The sequence below is a fragment of the Diadema antillarum genome, unplaced genomic scaffold, assembly GCF_040938485.1.
Source record: "Diadema antillarum isolate AM-2024a unplaced genomic scaffold, OU_Dant_1.0 scf00000111, whole genome shotgun sequence".
NCBI lineage: Eukaryota > Metazoa > Echinodermata > Echinoidea > Diadematoida > Diadematidae > Diadema > Diadema antillarum.
The window spans coordinates 2663326-2686883 of NW_027271000.1; the positions used below are offsets into that span (position 1 = coordinate 2663326).

The 23558-nt window shown below is 40.2% G+C and overlaps 1 protein-coding gene across 2 annotated transcripts in view; it reads right to left on the reverse strand.

The window, feature by feature from the left end:
• LOC139719539 (uncharacterized) overlaps positions 1 to 19451 on the reverse strand; it is a 55697-nt gene extending 36246 nt beyond the window's left edge. For both annotated transcript variants that reach the window (XM_071630954.1, XM_071630953.1), the window contains exon 1: positions 19001 to 19451. In XM_071630954.1, coding sequence (XP_071487055.1) covers positions 19001 to 19442 — 442 coding nt within the window. In that variant the 5' untranslated portion in view covers positions 19443 to 19451. The remainder of the gene's footprint in view (positions 1 to 19000) is intronic.
• Between the last annotated feature and the right edge of the window lie 4107 nt (positions 19452 to 23558).

Sequence of the window (23558 nt, forward strand, 5' to 3'; positions counted from 1 at the left end):
AATTGCAATCAATCACAAGCCGATATAACATAACGTAATCACTCATCGGCAGGTGCATGGTTGAGAATTTCTGGCATGAGTCCGGAAACACATACCAGGTTTGGGATTTATTGAAGTCTTGAATGTATGCCAAGACAGATGGAAAGGAGTCTCCACACAACATCGTAAACTATATTCCGTCAAAGACGCAGTCGTGACGGTAAATCTTTTTTATTTAAAAAAAATGATGATAAAAGGACTTCGGAACTGTGAAATAAACAGGAGAAGAACAGGAAACGTGACCACAAAAACACCGCTTTCAAGAGTGATTATATATAAAAATATATATATATATATATATATATATATATATATATATATATATATGTGTGTGTGTGTGTGTGTGTGTGTGTGTGTGTGTGTGTGTGTGTGTGTGTGTGTGTGTGTGTAGGCATATAATATGACGTCCTTATATCTTGTTCGACGTGTAGATTTCTCTGCAATGTGTTATATCCTGGGAAAAGCCTAGAGCTCGGTAGGATATCACTGATGATTTCAGCGAACGTACACAATATCATCATGAATATCACTATTGTCATCATTTTCAGCTATTCATTTGTTTTTTTATCAACATCATAGACATCAACATTATCACTCTGTATTGTTTTTTCTACCATCAAAATAAATTGTTATTATCAAAGCTTTCATTAAAGATCATTTACAATTCTGATTAGAAGAAGGCGTGATGTTGTCAATCGCTCCTCCTATTACATCCTCTACCAGAACTCGGACGTTGACATTTTGGCCCGCTGTTCGTCGCTCTGTACACTCCCGGGTCATAATATACAACTGCTATACAGTGTTTGTACATCATCTAGGATAGAGAGCCACACACGCGAGGGCCACACGAACTGATCAGAGATAAAAATATATTTCACAGCTTGAGACTTGATCTTTCTGACAGTCACTGGACAACGAAGAACCGCAAATAGAATTGGTGGTTCATCGTTGTCGTTCTGGTTTTTTTTTCTGCAATGGTGGGGTGCCAATTGCGCGGTCATTATCGTATAATATCCATCTTCCAGGGCAAAGTCATGAACTGGATGGATCTTGAACGCGTCCATAGAGTCAAAATAACTTGTGTCTCTTCGAATTCAACAGGAGAATGTAAACAGCAGCTTGGACATAGGCAGTCTGATGCGCCTGACGACAGTATTCAGAATTTGAGATATGCAATCTCATTTTAACGAGCCAAGAATTTTATTCGCCAGTGAAAGGACATGACACATGACATTCCTATATCATTGATTATACCTGTCTGCTCTGTGCTTCTTATTTTGGCTCGCTAATCATTTTTAAAGTATAGTAGGCCTACATCGAGGCGCTCACTTGCAATGCGTCTTTCTTTAATTCAAACTAAATTTTTAAATCAAATTCAATGTTATATGGACCGGAAACAGTGTAGCATGTTGTAATGTCATATGATTATATTTCCTAAGTTATACTGAGTTCATTTCAGTTTGTTTTATTTGTTTCCTTTATACAAATTTAAAAAAAAAATAAAAATGTAACCATGGAGCTCCATGGTGTATCAGTGGCTAAAACTTGCAGAGTTTGCAGTACACACTCCTATCACGCGATTTAGCTGTTATATTACAGCATAATTAAGCCAGGTTTTAAAGAGGTTTGATGATGGAAGTAGTTGGGGTATCACGATGTTTCGACGTTTCGCAATGACCTGACGTAACCCGAAAGCAAACTGGAGCCCTCCAACCAACGTTTTGTGACGTCACAGGCATAGCGAATCCGAGAAACACCAAAATCTGATGAGTGCTGACGAAAGATGCCCTTCGCCACAATGACCTCGATCAATACACTGCACCCTGAGACAAAACAACGACACAACAACGACGAAAACAACAACAACAACAACAACCACAACAACAACAACGACAACGACAACAACAACTTGCGGCTGGACTTAGCGTCTTATTGCACTTTGTCGCATAATTACTTTCACAGCTGAAAGTGAGACTCGGGGAGTCGCAAGGCTGCGGACACAAGGTCAATGACCACGCCCTCCTCATCTCTCGTCGTGACATTATCAAAGAAAAGGCTCCCTCGCTGATCTGATGAACTTATTGGGTTGAGGACTAATATGATATTACTAGTACACTACCCACTTCCGTTCCATCTCCTTGAGACTGTGGTTGTGTCAAAGTGGGCACATGATCTGTATGCATCTCTTTCCAAACAGATACATGTATTATGAAGTTCTCTGAGGAGAACTGGCAAGCACTTCATCATTTGAGATATCGCGATATCTTGTAGGAGTTATTGTGCAAATAACTTGTACTGAATATCGATAAGAGGTTTGCTGTGATGAAGAGAAAAAACAAACAAACACAAAACGAAACAAAACAAAATGGTCTGTACTGCAAAAACCAATCTTACCAATGGCTAGAGCTAAATTTGACCATCACTATCAAGAAATATATCGCAGTCAGGATGTCAATAAGCTATGTCCAAAATCATAACTTTACAATGGCTGTGTTAATCACGTGATCGTACACAAACATATACCTCATCTGGAGTTTCCTTAGTGATTTTGTGTCTACGAATAAACTTTCTTTGTAGAGAGGTTGTGTGAAATCATGGAGCTACAAACGTTTGTAGCTCCATGGTGAAAATCAACGCGGCTGCTGTAAACACACACAAATCAAAATTATGAGAATCCCACGTCGCCATCACATGATTTTTTTTTCAGGGAATAACCAACGAATACTGCAAATGGAATGACTTTGTTATGAATCGATATCATGTCCACTAAAAGTCTCTCAAGACGTTTAGTGATAATGGACTAATTACTAATGTTTTGCTACATTAATGCCATATAATGCGTAGCCTATACCGTATTTTGTCAGACATGGTTACTCAAAAAAAAGAAGAAAATGACTGGCTGGCAGTCTAGTTGTTCGGCCGGAGACAGCATTGTTGTCTGGGTGTTCATACTTCGTTCATTATTTGACGGTTACTGCCAAGATCCTCGACTTCTTTATGACGTTGGTTTACTGGCGACCTGCAACACCATCAGGTTCATCCGCTCTGACAGTTGCTAACAGTTCCTCATCCTCACAAACTTTTACCATGACAGCGATACTGTATCCCTCAGAATAAATACGAAATAAATCGATGCCTTTATACATAAATGACATCAATCTGACTGTTACCAGTATGCCCTATATACATTCTATTATACCTCTTCTAAACTCAGCAATTTGAGTATGAACATATCTGTTCAGAGAAGTAAAAGACATAAAGATGCAATGAAAAACAGTCACAAAGAATTAAGGAAAACAAAAATAGGGGCATGCCAATGAGCCCGAGTTTCAGCGAAATGTAGCACACACACAACATACCGAGAAAGGTCTCGGGCCCTCTGTCAGCCAATGTATTTCTACAAGTGTTCATGTTTCACGTCGAAATGCAGAGTTCGGCCGCGAAAATGCGACGAAATTATTTGAATTCCGACACGTCCCACACCTGGCAAATTTCCACTCTTTCTCCCTCTCTACTTTCTCTACTTTCCCCCATACCTTTCTCTCCCTGCGGCTCCTTGGCCCTAGCAGGCAACAACAGGAAAGAAAATGGGCTATGTATACCCCAAGCGGGGCAAAATGAAATTTAGTCGTATTGTGTCAGAAGCACAAGAAATCTTAATCAATATGAAGATTTAACTAATCCATTTAAAACCACACGGAAGCAAGTGGAGCATGGTTCATGAAGGTCTCAGAAGGCATGATGGTCGGTTAAAGAAAAAGTGTAATGTCTAAGTATTAAGTGGTAAAGGCTATCACTAACAAGAGACCCGCGGGTCACGCGCTCACCTGAGTATCGCAATTTCACCTTTCATGCATTCTTGCACACTCTTACCTGAGAACATTGGAAACTTTAGGTCTGCATATGGATCCCTCCCCCCCCCCTCAACTCGGGGGGGGGGGGGGGGCAGGCAGTCCTGGATCTGAATCTGCAATTAACAAACTTGGAACTAAAGTCATCAATGTACAAACTCATGGCATTAACTTTGCTTTATCATTTCTGGTTCTAGAGCAGAAGATTTTACATATTCCTTAATGTGGGGGGGGGGGGGGTGGGCCCCCTAGTCCCTCCCCCCCCCCAAGAGGGACATGGTGCCCATTTGAAGGAATTGAGATTCTATCCCCCTAGGGATGCTACCTGCTAAGTTTGGTCAAAATTCATCTTGAGGTTTTCAAGAAGAAGATGAACATGTACAATTCAGGCTCCATTACAACTGTATTGTAGGACTTCTCCCCAGCCCTCTCCTGGGTCCTAAGGGGGGGGGGGCACTCCTGATTCCGCCAACCCCATGAACAAACTTGAAACTACAGTCATCAATGTACTAACTCATAGTATCATCTAAGCCCTATCACTTCTGGTTCTAGAGAAGATTTTTAAAGGTTCCTTAATTTTAGGGGGTTTGGCCCCCTAGGGACCCCCCAGGTGGGCAATGGAGCCCATTTGAACAAATTGAGATCCTATCCCCCTAGGGATGCTACCTACCAAGTTTGGTGAAAATCAGACATGGCGATCTCAAAGTGAAGATGAAAATGTACAATTTAGGCCCCATTAGGACCCCTCCCCACCCCCTCCCCTGGGTCCCAAGGGGGGCACCCCTGATTCCCCCATGAACAAACTTGAAACTACAGTCATCAATGTACTTACTCAACGTATCAATTAAGCCCTATCACTTCTGGTTCTAGAGAAGAAGATTTTTAAAGATTCCTTAATTTTAGGGTGTTTGGGCCCCCCTGGGGCCCCCCAGGTGGGCCATGGTGCCCATTTGAACAAATTGAGATCCTATCCCCCTAGGGATGCTACCTGCCAAGTTTGGTGAAAATCGGTCATAGGGTTCTCAAGAAGAAGATGAAAATTTTTAGCTCAGGTGAGCTAAAAACTGAATTCTAGAGGGTACACTCAACAGTCTTTCTCCAGCCATGTGACGGTTTCAGTGATACTTGATGACGTCACGACTTATGGTCGGGTCGTAATAAATGGTTATATACGATAATTATAACGACGAACTTCTATCTCAAAGTATGTGATCTTTCTCCCTGGAAAACTTTTCTGTTTTACCCAACCAGTTGTGTTGTTTTGCTACATCTCACAAACATCGTAATTTTGTCATGTAACTTATGTATGAAGAAGTGGCTGTTGTGCATTTTCAGTGGGCAACCTTACAATTTTGACCAATGACCTGTCCCGTACTGCTTGAGAAGCTACCTTTTGATTGATTGCTAGTAACAATAAATTTGACAGTTACAAGGTTTGATCACTATCCATCCGTTTAACCAGAATTAGTCGCTCTATTCGCTTCGGTACGTATACCTTGCAGCACGGTAGAAGGGGTCAAGGGGAGAAAAGTTGGGAAGAGTGAAAAGGAGGGAGGAAAAGGGGACAAAGAAGAGATCTGGGGACCGTTTCATGAAACTTTTTGTCAGTGATTTACACTGACAACTGTTAAAAGCTACTGAAATCCTTGCGTCTGATTGGCTGATAGCAAATTTGTCGGTGAAAACCTCTGACGAACTCGTCGATGAAACCCCCCCCCCCCCTGGAGGGATGGTATATGCAGCAGAGGAACGGAATCACTTCAGTATCTTTTAACGTGCTCCAAACATAATGTTGCTATTTCATAGTCGTATAGGTGACAGTTAGCAAAACACTGACCGAATCGAATGAATATACTAGTACTGTCTCACGACTTTTTTTGAAGCAGTCATTTGGTATAAGTGACATTCAACCGACAGATGCGTTGTCATGCATCAAACAATAGATGGCTTTATATACCGAAAGGTGTGGGGGGGGGGGGGGGGGGGGGACTAAACTCTACAGTGTGACAGTTCTGCTAAAAACCCTTCGAGCTAATAACTGTCACTTTCGTGACGTCATGTGAATTGAGGGGATTTTATTCAGGGAAACACGGATCAATCGACGCTCTATAATAACCCAGAGAAATGGACAAGGGGGCAACGCCATGCACGTGCATTAGACTATCAGGTAAACACCTCGCAGAGCTTCCTACATCCGCTTTCCGGTTTAGGATTATTTTCCCGCTTTGCTCCAGAAAGGTCCTATCTCATACGTTTTTGTTGATATACATGTATAAATCATATTTTCGCAGAAGCTAGGACCAATGTCTAGTTATTCGCTGTAACATTAATTCAAAATCATGATAAAATTATGACAAAATTTGCATGGTTATGAATTTCTGATCGATGATACGATGCAGTATTTGTATTTTGTATCATTATTGCTCTCTAGTCTCACGTATATAGTTATTTGCTTCTCAAAACTACACTAACTGATACTGGGTTTCATGCAACACTTGATAGACGGTGGAAAGTTTTGTTGGTTGTTTTTTTTCTATGATGAAACTTTCTTGTGGTCAACTTAACTTCAAATCCAACAATAGATCTCCATCCTTGTACCGTATGTAAAAAAAAAATACAACGAGACTCTCCGCAATGATAACTTTAAAAATAGTGAATCAATCCAAATACAATTTCAGGGTACGAAACTATAACTCATTGCCCACATCTTACAGAAAACCCCATTCGATTTGCTTCAGTGGTCAAAGAGAAATAAGGAATTTTGTAGAGCATGTCAGGAATCTCTTCCCTCCAAGTTCTGTCTATTGTGTTCACACACAATAGCATCCAAGTGCTAAACTTGGAAGAATCAGACTCATGACATGCTTTACAACAATCCACATTTCTCTGTGACTGCTTAACCAAATTGAATGGAGTTTTCTGCAAAATAGAGCTAAGATGTTATATTTTAAGATCTTGAAGGTAGCACATAGACAATTTAATCATATTGGGTGTTATCAATGCCAAAATCTGATTGTAATTTTTTTTTTTTTTTTGGGGGGGGGGGATATACTGTATAGTAAACTGTCGAGGTAGTACTGTGATGACTTCTGAAGAGAGGATCATTTGGGTGCCTGACTGCAACACAACTGCCTAAATGTTTTCTTCTTTTCCTTTTTACACAATGCATGAGTAAGAATTTGCAACACATTTTTTTTTTCAGATGGTATTCTATTTGCTAACAACCTACACACATAGCAGGTTAACTTTATTCATGAATCTACAATAAATCACGATGTATAATTTATGATAATAACAGAGAACCATTAAACTATAAATATTTATTATAACAGACTACCGACGGCAACTGGAGGTTTTCGTTCTGCGATCCTGTGTCTTCCAGTTATACCAGCGGTCATTAGATGATGGTCGGCAAAGTTGTTGTTTGTCTAGTGCACAAGGGTGCAATTTTTCCCCTTTCATTATCACGTCCAAAATCAGATCGACTCCTTCATTTTGCGCGTGTGAAAGACATATGGCACGGTTGGGCGACAACACACAAAGTTCGTTTCATCACCAGCGTGCCCGGCCAGTCGCTTCTACAGCCACCGTTCGGGGTCACACGGTGTAAAGAAATGTTTGTGTTTAGAGGGTAAAATATAAATACCATCGTTACCCAGAAGAATACTGCAAATTAAGTCGGGCGTGCATATATTGTGGAATCAATGTGAACTTTTCACGTGAATTTAGGCAGAGGAGGTCAAGTTTGGTTTGGTTCCTAGCATAACAAATGTGGCTGGATGGATTCCGATTCCAGTGAAATATTTATAGTCTATTCGTCCTCGTCATGCTGCTATTGTCATCCATATTTCCATAACACACAGCTGGCGTGCGAGCTGAGAACTGTGGAATGTCGTTCTCTCAGTGACTGACATTTGCTTCCTACGTGACCAGAACATCATCAGCAAAACATTTTCCACAAAAGATTGCACTGTGTAATCTATACTCTTGGCAGAGCACCTAAAAAGTTCAAACACTCAATTGGCAGTTATAAACCAGTTCTAGTTCTAAACCATTAAGATAGTATATAATGCTCTAATCTGATTTCTTTTTCATGCAGCGAATAAGTCTATATCAGCGTCACTGTGATTAACATGAGCCGATATAATACGGGAATTCTTTCAAGTGAGAGCGAGCATACCAAACGATTTATATTTATATCTGCGCTATATAATTTTTCCGCCACTCTAAACATTGCGGGTCTTCAACGTCATCGCTACCGCCCGTTCCTCGATCTGATTTATGAATTAGGCTCTCGTAACCCCACGGTGACATTGACCCAAAACATACTCAAGGGATGTGTGACTGGCTACAACTGAAAGCAAACTGGACCATTTTCATCATGGAGATAATCACTTTGCCAGGTTTGATGATAATGTGCCGAACAGAGGACATTTTTTGTCACTTTTCATGGGGTTATCTCTATCAAAGCGACGCATCTTCCCTCCCTTGACTCAGAGTCTAACTGGCGCCATCAATGAACACCGGCTGCTCGGGTTGCGGATAACATCTAATAATGATGATATTCATGAAAATATTTTATTGTTTATCTAGAGTTGCCTCTTCAGTGTCAGCACTGTACGTCTAGAGGGGCCTGCCATTACTACTATCTCAGCACTGCCAGATACTAGTACACCGTACTCTATTTCCATCTAATTACAGAAGTATATAGGGCTTATAGATACAGCGGCTATACGACAGTTTAAACGACACATAGGCCTATCATCTCGGTGCGACTATTGCGCCAAGTGAATGGCAACTATACTTACTGGCAATTATTTCAGATTACATTTTTTTACAAAAGTCGAAAATTTCTACGATGCTTGTTCACACTTCACTTGATATTTCTTATGATCGTATGAAACATATTTACAGAACAACACAACTCAATTTGTATTTCACTGCAATTTTAGCATGTCAAAGTATGCAACATAATTCAGACTGAATAATACACTATATCGAGTTATTGTTACAGTTTTGCGCACTCTCACGCTTCAAACTTGATCAGAATTAGTTCAACCCGGCAAGAATTGATGCGAAATGAATCTTTTAAAAGATGGCACTGTGGCACTGTGGTATAAGACTGCTGACTTTCGATCCATGATCCCGAGTTTATGAATCCCATTGCCTCTATACGCCCTTGGATAAGATGTTTAACCCATGGTGTTCCCTTTGACGAAGTTGTAGTTCTGTACTTGAGTTCCTGGCAATGCTATGAAAAAATAATGGCAGGGCCCTCTGGTACTACAGTATAGTACCAGCAGTAACTATCTTATTTAGACAATATTCCCTTTTCAAACAGCAGAATGACCAGCATAAAAACACAAAACAAAAAGAAAAGTTTCGCAAAGGTGACTTTAGGTCCAACCACAATGAAACCATGAGACCGAAATTTCAAAAGATATGGCCTGGGACAATTAAAATGCTAGTATTTTCATATGGGCACAGAGAGAGGGAGAGGAAAATGCTAATTTTGGAAAGAGTTGAACACTGCGAGACAAATCTATTAAAGGCCAACTATTCTGACCATGATATTAATGAAAACCGTGGCGGGTGTCTTCGAACAGTGACCTTTTACCCTCGCGTTTAATGACACAACCCCTGCTGATTTCTGCCGAAACTCATGGTTTCGATAATATCCACATCAGACTCTGATTAAACTTGAAGACTGCCCATCCAGTTGACAATGGCACAAAACACACCCCTGTCAGAGAAATCAAAATAAACGAAACAAAAATCATGATGACGTCACGGTGCTACTGACATCGCCACATGGTGAAGGCAAATCAACGACCGTCCAAACTTCGGCATGATGTCATTCATTTTGACAGAAACGATTTTGATTTTGTTCAGTGGCAGCAGTATAGCAAATAACGTCATACCATCGGGATGAAATAGATAATTATGTTAAATGCCATTATTCAACATTGGGAGCAGCGATTAAAACATGAATCATCACATTTGATGCATATATTATAGTTCAATTGTATCACAAAACACCCCACCGTACAAAAATACCCAAAAACAAAAACAAAAACAAAAACAACAACAACAGCAACAACCCCAGAATAAAGCCGCGAATACAATCACTAATTTACTCAATAAATCGTCACGGTGACGGTTTATTCTAGATTTTTTTTTCTAATGAAACTATTGTTTACATTTTGTTTACATCTAACAATACTTAACAATGAATAACTCTCTTTCATATCATAAAGAGATTTTCTGAGCCCGAATAGCAAACTTGATAAAGTCGGCTCCACATGGTTTCCCTTCACCGTAAAAATGCGTTTTACCTTGATATGTATAATACCGTGTGCCACATGGACACAGAAAGAGTAATGTGTGTACCCTGTCCCCGTGACATTTTATTACTGACGGATTTTTTTTTCACAGATGCCTGCTCATATCAACTGCATTGTCATTCAATAAACATGCCGGAATGTGACTCACAGACCCAACCAACCCTTCAACATCGCCTCTAGGGCCAACATTGATTTCAGTCAACATTGGCGTTCCATCTATTCGTACCACCGCTTTGCTGCTGGGGATATTTTGATCGGATTTCTTTGTCTGGATGCATGCATGCTCTCCCTTAGCTTCATATTCGCAATCAAAAATTATTTTGGTATCCATGGTAACAACGAAATAAGAATCGATGTTTCAGGTGTGATGGACACCAGACCATGGTCAAGGTGTCCAAACAAAGACGGCGACAGAGCTGTTCCTCGCTTGGTACAGAAGCCTATCTAAACTCCAGACACAAACAGCTGTGTTTATACCTCAGCACTGTGCCCAGTGTCTGCCTTGCTCCTTAGCAATAACAAGTGGGATGTTTCCGTCATTTCGTCAAATCAGAACCAATATAAGCTAACATCGGTGCGTGTAAACGAAAAATATCCGCGTCCAGGATGTCATTAATGTTCTCATATTAGCCACACTTAACCTAATTTGACATACGGCATTTCGACTTTCAGTATGTTGATAATTCTTTTTTTCCGAATGAGAGAGATACGAGGTACACTTCAACTCTTTGTGAATCTCTTGCTCCATTTGATAACATAACAAGTGACTCATGCACAGACGCTTAAAGTAATGACTTCTTTACCAATCATTTCTGGGACAAGGTGATCCTTACTACTTTGAGACATCTCATTCCCGGTTCCAGTAAGCATGGACCGATTTCCATTTCGTGCAAAGTACCGCTGACAGTTTGCTCTGATTTTATTGAGCTCATTTTTCCTGTTGTCTGACATTAATTTTTGCGTTGAAGTAAGCAAATCGTAAAGAAAGCTGTCAATCCTATTTCACATAAAAATGAGTTCACTTGATTGATATGGATTTTCGTCTAAAACATCTCTGGATGAAGTGGGTTGTCAAATTGAGATTTTACTGAGCAACGCCATCGTGTATCGGCTAAACAGTACTAAATGGTATGGTTTAATAGATGTTCATTTTGACTCCCATTTGATTCCATTTACTATAATACGGGCTCCATCTTTATTATTGATTCTTTCTTCTAAATGCTTCTAAAAGGACATTCGCCAGGCAGATCAAGATCAGACACCATTACCAGACGTTATAATATTCCAGAAATATTGTTTGACTGTTGCTACTAAGTCCCGGCAACTAAGATCATGATGGACAAGTTGAGATCAACCAAGGAGGCATCTTCCTTGGGCCAACCTTCAACATCGCCAGTATAGCGTCTATGGTAAAGGCATCGTTGCTAAGTCCGGATTATCTCTTCATTGAACGTGGCCGAGCCTGAAGAGGAGAGTGTTTCGACCGTGTTGTCGCGGTGACGTGTGCCGCCGCGGCGTTCGACAAACAAGAGGCGATAAATCACCTTACATACGGTGAAGGTCGTGGCCCGTGAATACCATCAACACTCGTAAGCGAGAAACACATCACTACCAGCAGTACCAATACACTCCGGCGTTCTTCTTTCATAGGGACTCGAAAAAAACTGTTACGAACGTCTTTTCGGCACACGACATAAACAAAAAAAAAAAAAAAAAAAAAAGGAAGAAAAGAAAAAGAAACGTGGTGATTTAGGATTATATACAGATGAGGTGTGTATTCGCGAGCCTAAATATGGTTATAATGACAGTTGCTGGAGGGATGTGAAGCTTACCCTCAATAGCATTGTCATGCCTCTACTATCATAAATCAGTTAAACAGTAAAAGTGAAAATGTTACTCAACGAAACAATTGCTGAATACGATATTCACGTAAGGCTATATTCGTAGAATACTGACCCCAGGAGCATTGCAAGAATTTTCTGTTATTGCTTATTGCTTTATAGATGGACCCATTACCTAATGTCCATCCCCCTACCCCTGAAATAGGTCGTAACTAAAGGGCTGTTCATTTGTGATATGAGCCTAATTCAAAAAACAAAACAAAAGAGAAACTGCGTCAACTACAAATATTTTAGTGCATCTTCCAAATTTAATTTTCAGGCGTCAGATGTTACAAATCATGGCGATTATACGTAAATCAACTTTGATAAATCTGATTACGTGGCTTTAAAAGATGGCAAACTGACACTAGCAACATAGACATTCCAGCACATTAGTGTAAGTGAAACCACATCAATCTTCCAGGGGAAGGAAAAAAAAGATTCAGAAAGTTTTCCAAAGGGACAATCGCAGTCATTACCTGTTCGTGGACTGTCAGAGTACAACCGGATGTTTGCTCTAAATCTAATATTCTAGATCTGCAAACAGAGGCAGTCTGCACATTTTATGTTATTTTTCTAGTCTCTTTAAAAAAGGAGGGCATTTTTTGGGAGCAGCACAAGGTATCATCATAAACATTGTTGGCTTAAGGAATGTTCTGTGAGGACATGTTTCTTTGTGGTTAATACTGGAGTATTAAACAGGAAAGGGCGAACACAGGAAAGATTTAGTGTTTGTCTTGCTTTTTCCTGTTACTGTCGTTGTATGGCTTCATCGGCGTTTTTCATGAGCGATTCAGTGAGTCTAACGGTGCGATCAAACTTATCTAGCCTGCAATCGAGATGAAAATGCTAGATAGTGTCGGTGCACACCCAGTACCGGAAACAATTTTACAATGGCGCGGTTTGCATGTTTTTGCAAAGTTTTCCAGAATCCATGTGTGATGCATGACCCAGAAACCACACTCAATGCTGCGAAAAACAAACTCTCGCATATTACATCTACTTTAGATTGCCGGGATAGAGTTATCAAAATCGATTGCCACGAACACTTGTTACCATGGTAACCACGGCTCTGACATCATGACCGAACAGCGGGAGACGGACCAAGAAGCACCAATATGGGGACCAGATTTGCGATGCGGGATTGTATTGTGTGTGTGCCTTTTTCCCCCACTTTCTTTGCGGTTGGCGGACATCATGTACAACGAGAGACAAAATGTTGTGGTTAGGCAGTCGTTGGAAGCTGGCAACACGTTTTAAACACGGCAGAACCCTTCTCAGTTTAGTCATGTATATCATTATCAATTGTGCCTTTGCCACTGGTGTGCCAGTTGAAAGAACATAACTGTCGTCCCACCGCACCCTTTTGGCATTTCATTATTTCCTTCCACGTTTCGGTATTTAGAGGACGTGCCATGATATACATGTAATTAAATAGTGTTATGTGTACAGAAAGTGTAGGATTTAAGAAAAAAAATATTCCGAAAAAAAGTAATATTCGTGTAACAAAATTCAAATTTGAATCAAACTGTTGTCACAATATCATATAACCACAGTGTTAGGTGCGCAAGTGCAACAATGGGGGAAATTAGCTTTACTCCAAGGAATGAGCATGTATGATGTACAATTAGTTGAAACCCCTTTTTTTTCACCGTGTGCAGACGGTGAGACGCATGTTCTTACCCGCTTCTTTCTCAGAGTCAAAGTCTGTATGCCTATAAACGTATGCGGTGCGACAATCCGATGTTGAAAAAAAAAATAACACCTTTCCAAACGCAAGACTCTGGCATGTTTTGTTCTAGTTTGCTTGCTTGCTTGTGTGCTTTATCAATCGAACCTCACTTTTTAAAAAGGTTTAGTTTGTAGGCCCCTTTGCCTTTTTTTGCCTTTTGTGACAATATCATGCCAAACCGAAGAGGTGCTATATAGTGCATAGCACATCGACATTGTTGTGCGTCGTATATGGATGCGTCGTATATGGATGTTATTTTGCTCTACGTCCCCGTAACGAAGATAGAACACTCAATTATCTATTATTCTTATAAATTTTTAAATCATGGCAGATTACATTTTCTTTTCATAGAGAATAGTCACAAAATTCCAAAGAGGATTCAAAAGGCACACTCCTCAACTTTTGAATCTCTAACAAGGAGTGTTTTCACAAATATTTTCTTAAATTTCAAGAGATCATAAGGCCTGAATATTTAAAGTAGATAAAAGAAGGGGAAAAAAGCGAATATAAGTATGGGCCTAAAGTCCTTGTTTTAGTGACATTATACCGCATTATCATTATGCAATGAATAGGGAATGTTATCCAAAATTAAATCATGAGAATAAATAGGTATTGTCAAAGTCTGATAATAAATGTGATGCATTGTAAGCACATCACAGGGCCATATTTTTAGAAATTGTTTTGTTGATTTCATTTTCAGAAGCGATATATGTTCTGCTCTCAGACGTGTCGGGAGGAGAGTAGCTTATATTCCAATCCCACTGGACAACACGGGTCGGGGTTTACAAGCCACCAAGGAGAGAGTTGGGGTGGCGATTTTGGCAGCATTGTGCGTCTTCGGTATGTGGAACATTGATCTGTCTTCTTGGGGTCTTTTCCCTGGTAATTTACCAGATCAGTTCGACAGCAGAAGGGTGGATCATGAATGCGCCTCTCATGAAGAAGAATGAAACCCATTACTTCTCGGAATGATAAACAACCCTGTCCATTGATGATTGCATTATCCCGTATAATCGTTGGTCTAACAATGCTCGGTTGGTTTCTGGGCTTATAGTGACTCAATGTCCAGCCTCCGCTGCTCAAGGCAAAACAGAGCGGCATGGACAGAAGTCTAGAACTACAAAGCTGTATAGCACACTAAAGGTGTTGACAGAGCACCTCAGTAGCCGACAAGGTAGACAAGCGGAATGCGCACTTCGCCGCCGCCACGTGTTTCGGGGTCTGTCCGATGGTATGCATCGCAGAGTTTTCGAGGACGGCTCACAACGAAATCGAAGGAAATTGTGAAGATTTCATGTCAACATAAAAACACTAACAACAGCAGAATTAAAGGTGCCTCCAACGAAATACCAAAACACATTAAAACTCGATCCGAGATGCTCAAATGTAATCATGGAGCTACTACTACAAAAAGCTCTATGTTCAAATCTAAAGATGCCTATTACAATATAAGACAGGGAAGACAGATATTCATGGAGACTTTCATTATCACTGTCATGGAACATTAATTTCCGGTGCGCAATGGAAAGATATTTAGCGGGAGAAGCTCACATCATCTTCATGAATAACATGATACACGTAGTTCGAAATACACACCAATTCGAAGTGTGCGTATACCGCATGCCATTATTATTCTTATTTACTTGTTTCGGATTTAGCATCTGTTCTATACTTTCTGATCACGAAAAAATATAAATTACAGTTGTATTATATAAAAAAAAAACCAACACCTCGTTCTCCTGCTTCTTGCCACGGAGTAACTGCGTTAAACCTACCTCATCATCTCAGGCAATCAGCACAAAAGCAGATTGTTAATCCTACTAGGAAAGACTTCACGTAATTCCTTGCTACGTATATTAGGGTATATTCATGCGAACTCACTCGGAACAAAGTTCTCCCTCGGGAAAAGAGACAAGGTACGCAACAATTTTGGTGCGTGTTTCGAGTTTACCTTATACATAACATGTTACAAAACTCCCCCACACAATATTGTTAAACTAGCCTACTGCAGAAAGAACGACTTCTCGACTAACATCTTGGTGGCGAGACATTGCTGTCATTTTCTCTCGAATGATCCTTTTGACTCAAGTACAAAGTACAACCATGAGCAAATCTCGACAGAAGCCAAACGGAAGTGTCAATAGTGACGGTCACTAATTATTCATGTCAGGCTATCAATTTTCTGTGAGTTTATTGCATTGAATGACAAAGCTGGTGACAGTGATACAGACATGGAGACATCAATGTTAGTTTCCCTATGGCACTTGGGTCTAATACGACCATCATGTAATCAACAATACAGGATTACAATTCGTCTGCTTTTCATGTCCATTGATATTCGACATATAGCACTGTTGTGTTAGTTACAGCTGAACAGTACAATAGGATACTTCTATGCCATTCGGGAAACTGAAAGACTTTTAAAAGTGATGTTGACTAAAGAAACTGAGCTGAAAGTCATCGCGCTTACAGAAGTATTTGCACCACTTAATTGTGGATTTTGAAATTTGATTAATCGCCTTTAAATCCCAAGTATCAATATCTCTATCGGCATTTATCGGGTCTTTTTAAAAGACAACCAATCTAAGAGTAATATTGATTTCTCTAAAATGACAAGAAATGCACAACCCCACTATGAAGACAGTAAAATGTTCGACATATCCACTAGATGTTCCTCATATAATCTATTCGTCATCTTTCCTTCCTTCTTACTCTCGCTCTATTTCGCTCCTTCTGTCCTTAATTCCGTCTACCGATATTTGACTTTGTTTTATTGCCGTTCATGCGTGTTCACCGTATACTTGCTCGATGTGTCATTTTCTGTTTCCCCCGCCTGGAAAACGACATTGTCCTTTCTTAAACGTCAAACATTTACAGACGAGTGAATGGACATTCTCGGCATTACATTTTTTTTTTTTAACATTTGAATGTTTATGATGTCCCTCGAATAATTTTTAACTATTGTTTAAATATTGGTAGTGGCATACAGTCATAGACTCATTAACTACAAACTCAATTGCGATAATAGCACTGACATCAAGTCCCCACCATCCTCCTCTTCATCATATCATTACAATTTCAATCTTTTCAGTGTATTTTGATCTGCTTGGTGTCTGTTTTCTCGAGGTTTCATTATGATTATGAGGTGGTACATGATAGAGTTCATCATTAAGGTCAGACCGCTGCCTCTCCCCACCCCACCCCCCCACCCCCTTCTTGGATCAGGTTTCCGGTTGTTCAACTCCCACACCATAATATGTCACTCTGACCAACAATCACAGTCATATTCGAATAGATAATCAGTCATAACACAATCATCATTTCAAGCTTTCGTGCACGCTGTTTGAACCGGTCAGGTTAGTGGCTTGGAAGAACTATGTACATAGTGCGAATATAGAAATCAATGTGAAATCATGTAGGGCCTATAATCAAGGGCCTATATAGCTTTTCAGTCTTGTGTACCGTCACTTCCTTGTATCAAAAACACATTGGTGCACTGGCTTATATAAACAGACAAATGAATTTCATGGGTATAATAATATATAGATAAAATTTGAATTGTTTCAGAACGAAAACGTGGTGAAATTTGGTTACTTGTGTGAATTGGGGACTTCAATAAAACTTCAGTGTGAACTGACCTATTTGACATGATGACTCGTTCAGAAAGTATTGCACATTTCATGATGACTCTTGACTACGATAATGAATAAGTTCATCTCCGGATAACTGGGCAAATCCTTAGCATTCGGATATTTTGAAACATTAAAATTTTCTTCTAATGTATTTATAATGCTTTCTAATGCTTCATTTCTGTTGTCAATGCTATAAGTGCTTCTAACTTTTTTCCTTTTTTCACATTGAAGATTTACTGAAGTAACTGTTTGGAGTCTAACCAACCGCCCCCTGAAGCTCCTTGATGACACACATGCTATACCGTAACAAATGCCCAGTTTTGTGCAGAAAAAAAAAAAAACTTCCAGAGGTCTCTCAAGGAATTATCACCAACAGTAACTTTCATCTCTCGGGATTGGGTAACTGTAGGATTTCATGTATGTGAGATATCATCGTGGGTAATATTTTAGTTTTATGAAATGGATAGGTCTACACTATATACGGACACAGATGGTTACAATATTGTCGTATAAGATTTAGTTGGGCGTACTTTTGTTCGTCCGTTTTCATTTGAGGGCTGCGAGATCCTCACACACTTTGAACATCATTCAGAAAACTACGAGTCCAGTCTCATTGTCATTTTTTTTTTAAATACCGGTTATCCCTCGTGGATGCATAAACATATACAAATGCATAACACATACATGTTTATATTATATACACATAAGAACACACGCAAGTTGTCACAGAATACTAGAAAGGTGACGGCATATTGCAGCTACAAGCTCCATGGTGACAGAAAAGCCATCGAAGGACGGCACACTTCTCTCCGACACCTTCCGTCCGTATGTTCAACTCTCTCAGATGAGCACGTGACTGCATGCGACATGACATTTCAATGTGAGTCGGGTGTCATCGGGAATCCATAACGCCTTTGTCCCCAAAATTACCCCGCTCTAGCTTACGATAAGTATACCACACAGAGTTTCTTTCCGATGCTGTGTGTCTTCTCCCAGCCCAGCGCCTTTGCAATAATCGGTGCTTGGGACGAATATAGGAGTCTCGTATGGTGTGAATACAGGTTATTTTGTGGCATTTGTGTACTGTATTTTTGCGGGGCCATGGAGTTTATCAAGTGGCTGAATAACATTCCTTTTCCATGAATGTTGTTTGGGTGGGTGACGGTTCAGCTGCTGGTGCGCAGCGAATGACCCGGTTACCTCACATCGTTTTATCTTCACTATGGAAATCTCGCACCGGGCTGCAGATATTCATATAAGTTTTCGTTACATAAAGAAGTTCGCTTCTATTCTTACCCTTTTTAGTATACATGCATCACATGAATGGGAGATAAAATAGACATTGGTTAGGTACAGATAGGTTTGAGAAACCCTAATGACATAAATGATCAAACGAAAGAGCTCGATGGATTTTCTTTTTTTTTTAATATACAAGTCATCGTGTGCGTTGCCTCCAGACTGGCTGTATAAGATGAGGTGGATAGAGAGGAGAATGGAATTAAAAGGTCCCAAGGGAACTTACCCCTACACCTGCCGTTGATACAACTCAGCCCGAAAGCCGCATCGCATGGCCTTTTTGGAATACTGCACATTTCTCCCGCCTGCCTCATACACACAGTACAGCAGCCACAAGGGTCTGCAAAGTTTCTGTCGCCCGTGCATCTTTCGGGCAAGCTGGGGCACATCCAGTTACAACTACGATACTCCACTGGGCAAGAATCACTGGCCCCTACTTCAGGAGGGGTCAGGAAGAGATGTGCGAAGCACGCGCACACCAGCACCATCACCATCGAGACTGAGACTCTGCCCCCTCCATGCTGAACACTTCCCGGATTGGATGGCAAAACCCTCTTCCCTCCCCATCTTTCACGGTAGAGACAATATACAGACATTGTTGATAATTGAATTTGTCCAGTCATTTTGTTGTCTTCCAAGTTCAAAGGAAACACGTTGTCCAGCGGCATCAGCTGTTGATACCATCACAGCAACACTGCAGATGGCTCTTGCTGCTTCACTTAACACTTCCCGGAGTCAGTCTTCATTCATTAAACTCGAGCAACCCGAGTTCCATCTAGTCTAGTTCCATCAATGTTAATTGCGACGACAGACCAACGCCATGAATGAAAGGCATTATTCCTCATAACAAGTTTCCCTTACAGCCATCACGACATCCTCCACAGCACAGACTCACTGGCCTTGCGACAAGAGTGGCTGGTGGTGGGAGATGAACTGGGCTCTCTACTGGCATGGGACGACTCTCTGTAGCAGACGAGCTGTAAGACTGAAACGTGGTAGCCAGCAGATATCACATAAATCTCGCAGACCGTAACCGCGCACAGCTTCGCATCGCCTTGTCTCCTCCGGTCGCCCTCTGCTATGCCAAGTGCGCGTGCGTGTTCAATTATACCCACTGTTATAATGATTCACTTCAGATACTGTAGTATATCAACTATATTCACGTGTGCGAATTTTGACATGGGCCAAAAGCCGTTTCCGATTTGTTCCCCTCTCCGCTCCGCTCTCCTTGTCTTTCCTCTATCGCGGTGGAATGTGAATAAAGCCGCGCGGGGTCTAAGACCTTTGCAGAGGGAGGAGAAACAAATCTGTGTGTAGAGTGAGCCCAGTTTGGAGATACTCGAGCCAGAATCTTGGCCGGAACAATGTAGTGCGAGAGAAATCATTCACGTCTTTACCTCGTCTGCTTTCACAGCCAGCCGATCAGTAAGGCTTTGCAGACAAACAAGAGGAGGAAAGGCAGACTCAACTCTGTTAATGGTCGACTAGTCCGCTGCCCGCCAGAGCGTTTTGACATGCCGTGCAACATACTGAGTACACAGGGGGATATCTTGCTCGCCGGGGTGGTGAATTTGCTGGGTTTTATTCTTCTCTTTTAGGAGTTATACTAGAGCCCTGGGTAAAATAACAACATCAAGAACTGTATAAACGAACATCTAAACAATAACAACGCATCATGTGCCCAGCAACTGCATTATGCAAAGTCTATATAAATAGAATACGATAAACAACAACAAAAAATGAATAGTAGAGTTTAATGTTAGGAAAGCAAAATCTGATTCTTAATCGAAAATGATTAAACATAACCTCTTCCTTATACAACATGTAGATGAACATGTGGATTAACATGTATCAGAATACCAAAATGATGCTCTGATCACAGTCTGCCGTTGATTGCCATAAAACTGTCTTCGTATACGTATTCAGTTTATGGGTGCGCTTATGATTACTCTGAGTTGGTTTCGTGCTTTGTCTACACGTCATACTCGTATGAATGTAACAATCATGACTGGAATATGAACACAGAGAGTCGTACCAGTGAAGACTTCTGATTTCAATCTACAGAGCCTTGTTTATAATTATACGAGATACATTCGGGATCTCCATCATCGCATTTTCAGTTCGCTTGTTGTCTCATCATAATATTTCAGTGTATGCTGTTGTTTGAAGATATACCGTAAACTCACTGCGCTAACTTTGGTATTTTGGTTGCTTTTTGTATAGAACAGAGGTAAACCAGGATCAGTGAAGCAGAGAGAAGAATTTAGACGTTTCCACAGGGCACTGGGCAAGCGGTAGATATGCGTTTAATCCGATAGTTATTGGAGCAGAATAATCTCAAACCAAATGTATCTGTTTTGCCATGCAGGCACGCGTGTCTATGCTGCATTACATCACAAACTTTATATATGTAAGCCAAAGAAAGTACAGATTCTGAAGAGCGATTAATCTTTTAAAGTTTGGGATATATAGCACACGGTGGTACAGTCATGTTCTATTCTTATCTCTCCATAAGTCATGCGTCTATTATTGTTCTTTTGTAGAAGTAGTTCGACTCTACATTTGACGGGTAAAGGTGCTACGCTTAGGATAGGAGTGGAAATTTCGTATGCCATTTCCCAAGCATTGCTCTGCTATCGCAAAGATAACAGGTGCATGTGAGTAATTGATAAGTGCCTGCTTGTTCAATAAGTTCAATAACTTAGGGCGCACTTATCTCAGTGGTCTCCACCACTGATCTCAAAGACTATAAAGAACCAAAACAACAATTATCTCAAGAATTGTTTCAGCACTTTTGATATTTTTTTTTCATATGATTTAACTTAAAGTCATTCGCAACTGAGGGCGCATACACTGTATGGGGTAAAACACCTAATAAGTTTTCGTTTAGTAGAGATTCATGAAAGAAAATGTACTTAGGGAAGAGTTGATGTATATCATATTTTTAAATGAGATTGACGAGTTCTTTAACACTCCCATCCCCTGAGAAGAAAGGGATTCCATGTTTCGTGGAATTAATGCTTCGCTCCCAGGGAGCATAACCAGTAAAGGACTAACCTACATCGGAATATACATGACTGCAGAGACATGACAATCTATAAACTATGATTTACGCATGCGATCTACAAGTACATGATTAATTAAGCATTGATGAATGTATTCCCCAAGTAAGATTGAAACCATGTTTTGAGTTTTATGAACACTCAGGCAACACAACACAGATGAATGTAAACACATGAATAGAATGTAAATCAGGGCTGAGTGCCGATAGCGTCTCCATTATACCATATAAACGTTTTTCTCTGTTTTGTTTCGTTTTTTTTTTCTCTCTCTCTGGCATTACATATGCCAGGGGTCAGAAAAGTTCACATCATATCACAGTAATTTACATCACAATGTCTACTCTGAAAATTAACTGCAACTTGCGCAGCTTGTCTTGATTCATGACTACTATATTATTGTATCTTCAGTTGTCAAGAAGACTCAGCAAACAACTTTGATATCACGCCGATGCGAATGTTGGATATCAAAATAACCATTCATGGGATAATCATGGGGATTTGCATGTACACCTCGAATGATTACGCTGTAAATCCCAGCGAACCTCTCCCAAGAAGAACTAAACATCGACAATTATAGGGAATGTAAACCCAAAGAGCAATGTGGATTGAGTGAAAGCAGTAATATTAGAAGAACACGTCAGTGAAAGTTTGAGGTAAATCGGGCAATCGATGCAAAAGTTATGAATTTTTAAAGTTTTGGTGTTGGAACTGCTGGGTAAGGAGACTACTAGAGGTTATGACGTATGAGAAGACTACAACATGAAGAAAATATAAAGGGAATTCAATAGAAATTCATTTTTCATGAAAATTACACATTCCATCAACTTGATACTGACATGGGTAGCACTTATTCCCCCTGCTTTCTGAAAGCGGTTAGTCAAGTACTCTTTCATTTTGCTATAAAAGTGATTTTTTTTTGTGGAATTCCTTATATATTTTCTTTATATTGTTGTCCACTCATACGTCATAACCTCTAGTAGTCTCCTCATCCAGCGGTTCCAACACCAAAACTTTAAAAATTCATAACTTTTGCATCGATTGTCCGATTTTCCTCAAACTTTCACTGATGTGTTCTATTAATGTTAATACTTTTACTCAATCCACATTGCTCTTTGGGTTTGCGTTCCCTTTAATGGAAGCAAACGACAAAACAAAGTAAAAATGAAATAAAGAAGAAGAAAGAAACAAAAGCTCCGTTGATAATCTTCCGGGGACGCCTCATAGTATTACGTCCGAAGGGGGCAAAACGTATACATAAAAGAAGCCTAGACAACCTTAGGATTTGAGTCAAACCTGCCATGTTAGCGATTTTGTTATTAAAAAAAGGAAATAATAACAATAATAATGAATGACATTATGCAATCCGATGCATATAGGCCTTGTCACTGCCGATCCATGATTTTAGAGTCAAGGAAGAAACGATTCAAACGGAAAATAACAATATCTTTCATTAGCAAGCTCGTTATATTTTTCTTCCTTTCTTTACGTTGACGCCCTGGCGCTAGCTCTTTTAATTCCTCTCTGGCAAGAAATATTTTGTTTTGTGTTGTGTAAGTAAAGCGAAGACGAGTCATTTCTCCAAGTATATCCTTACAGCAGAATACTGTACGTCACTTTTTTCATCTCTCACAGGTTTCAAACAAAATGTGCGGAGTGAAAAAGAAGCAATTATACCGGAGCTAATTATCTTCGTCTCGTAACACGAAAAATTAGGCGCCAGAC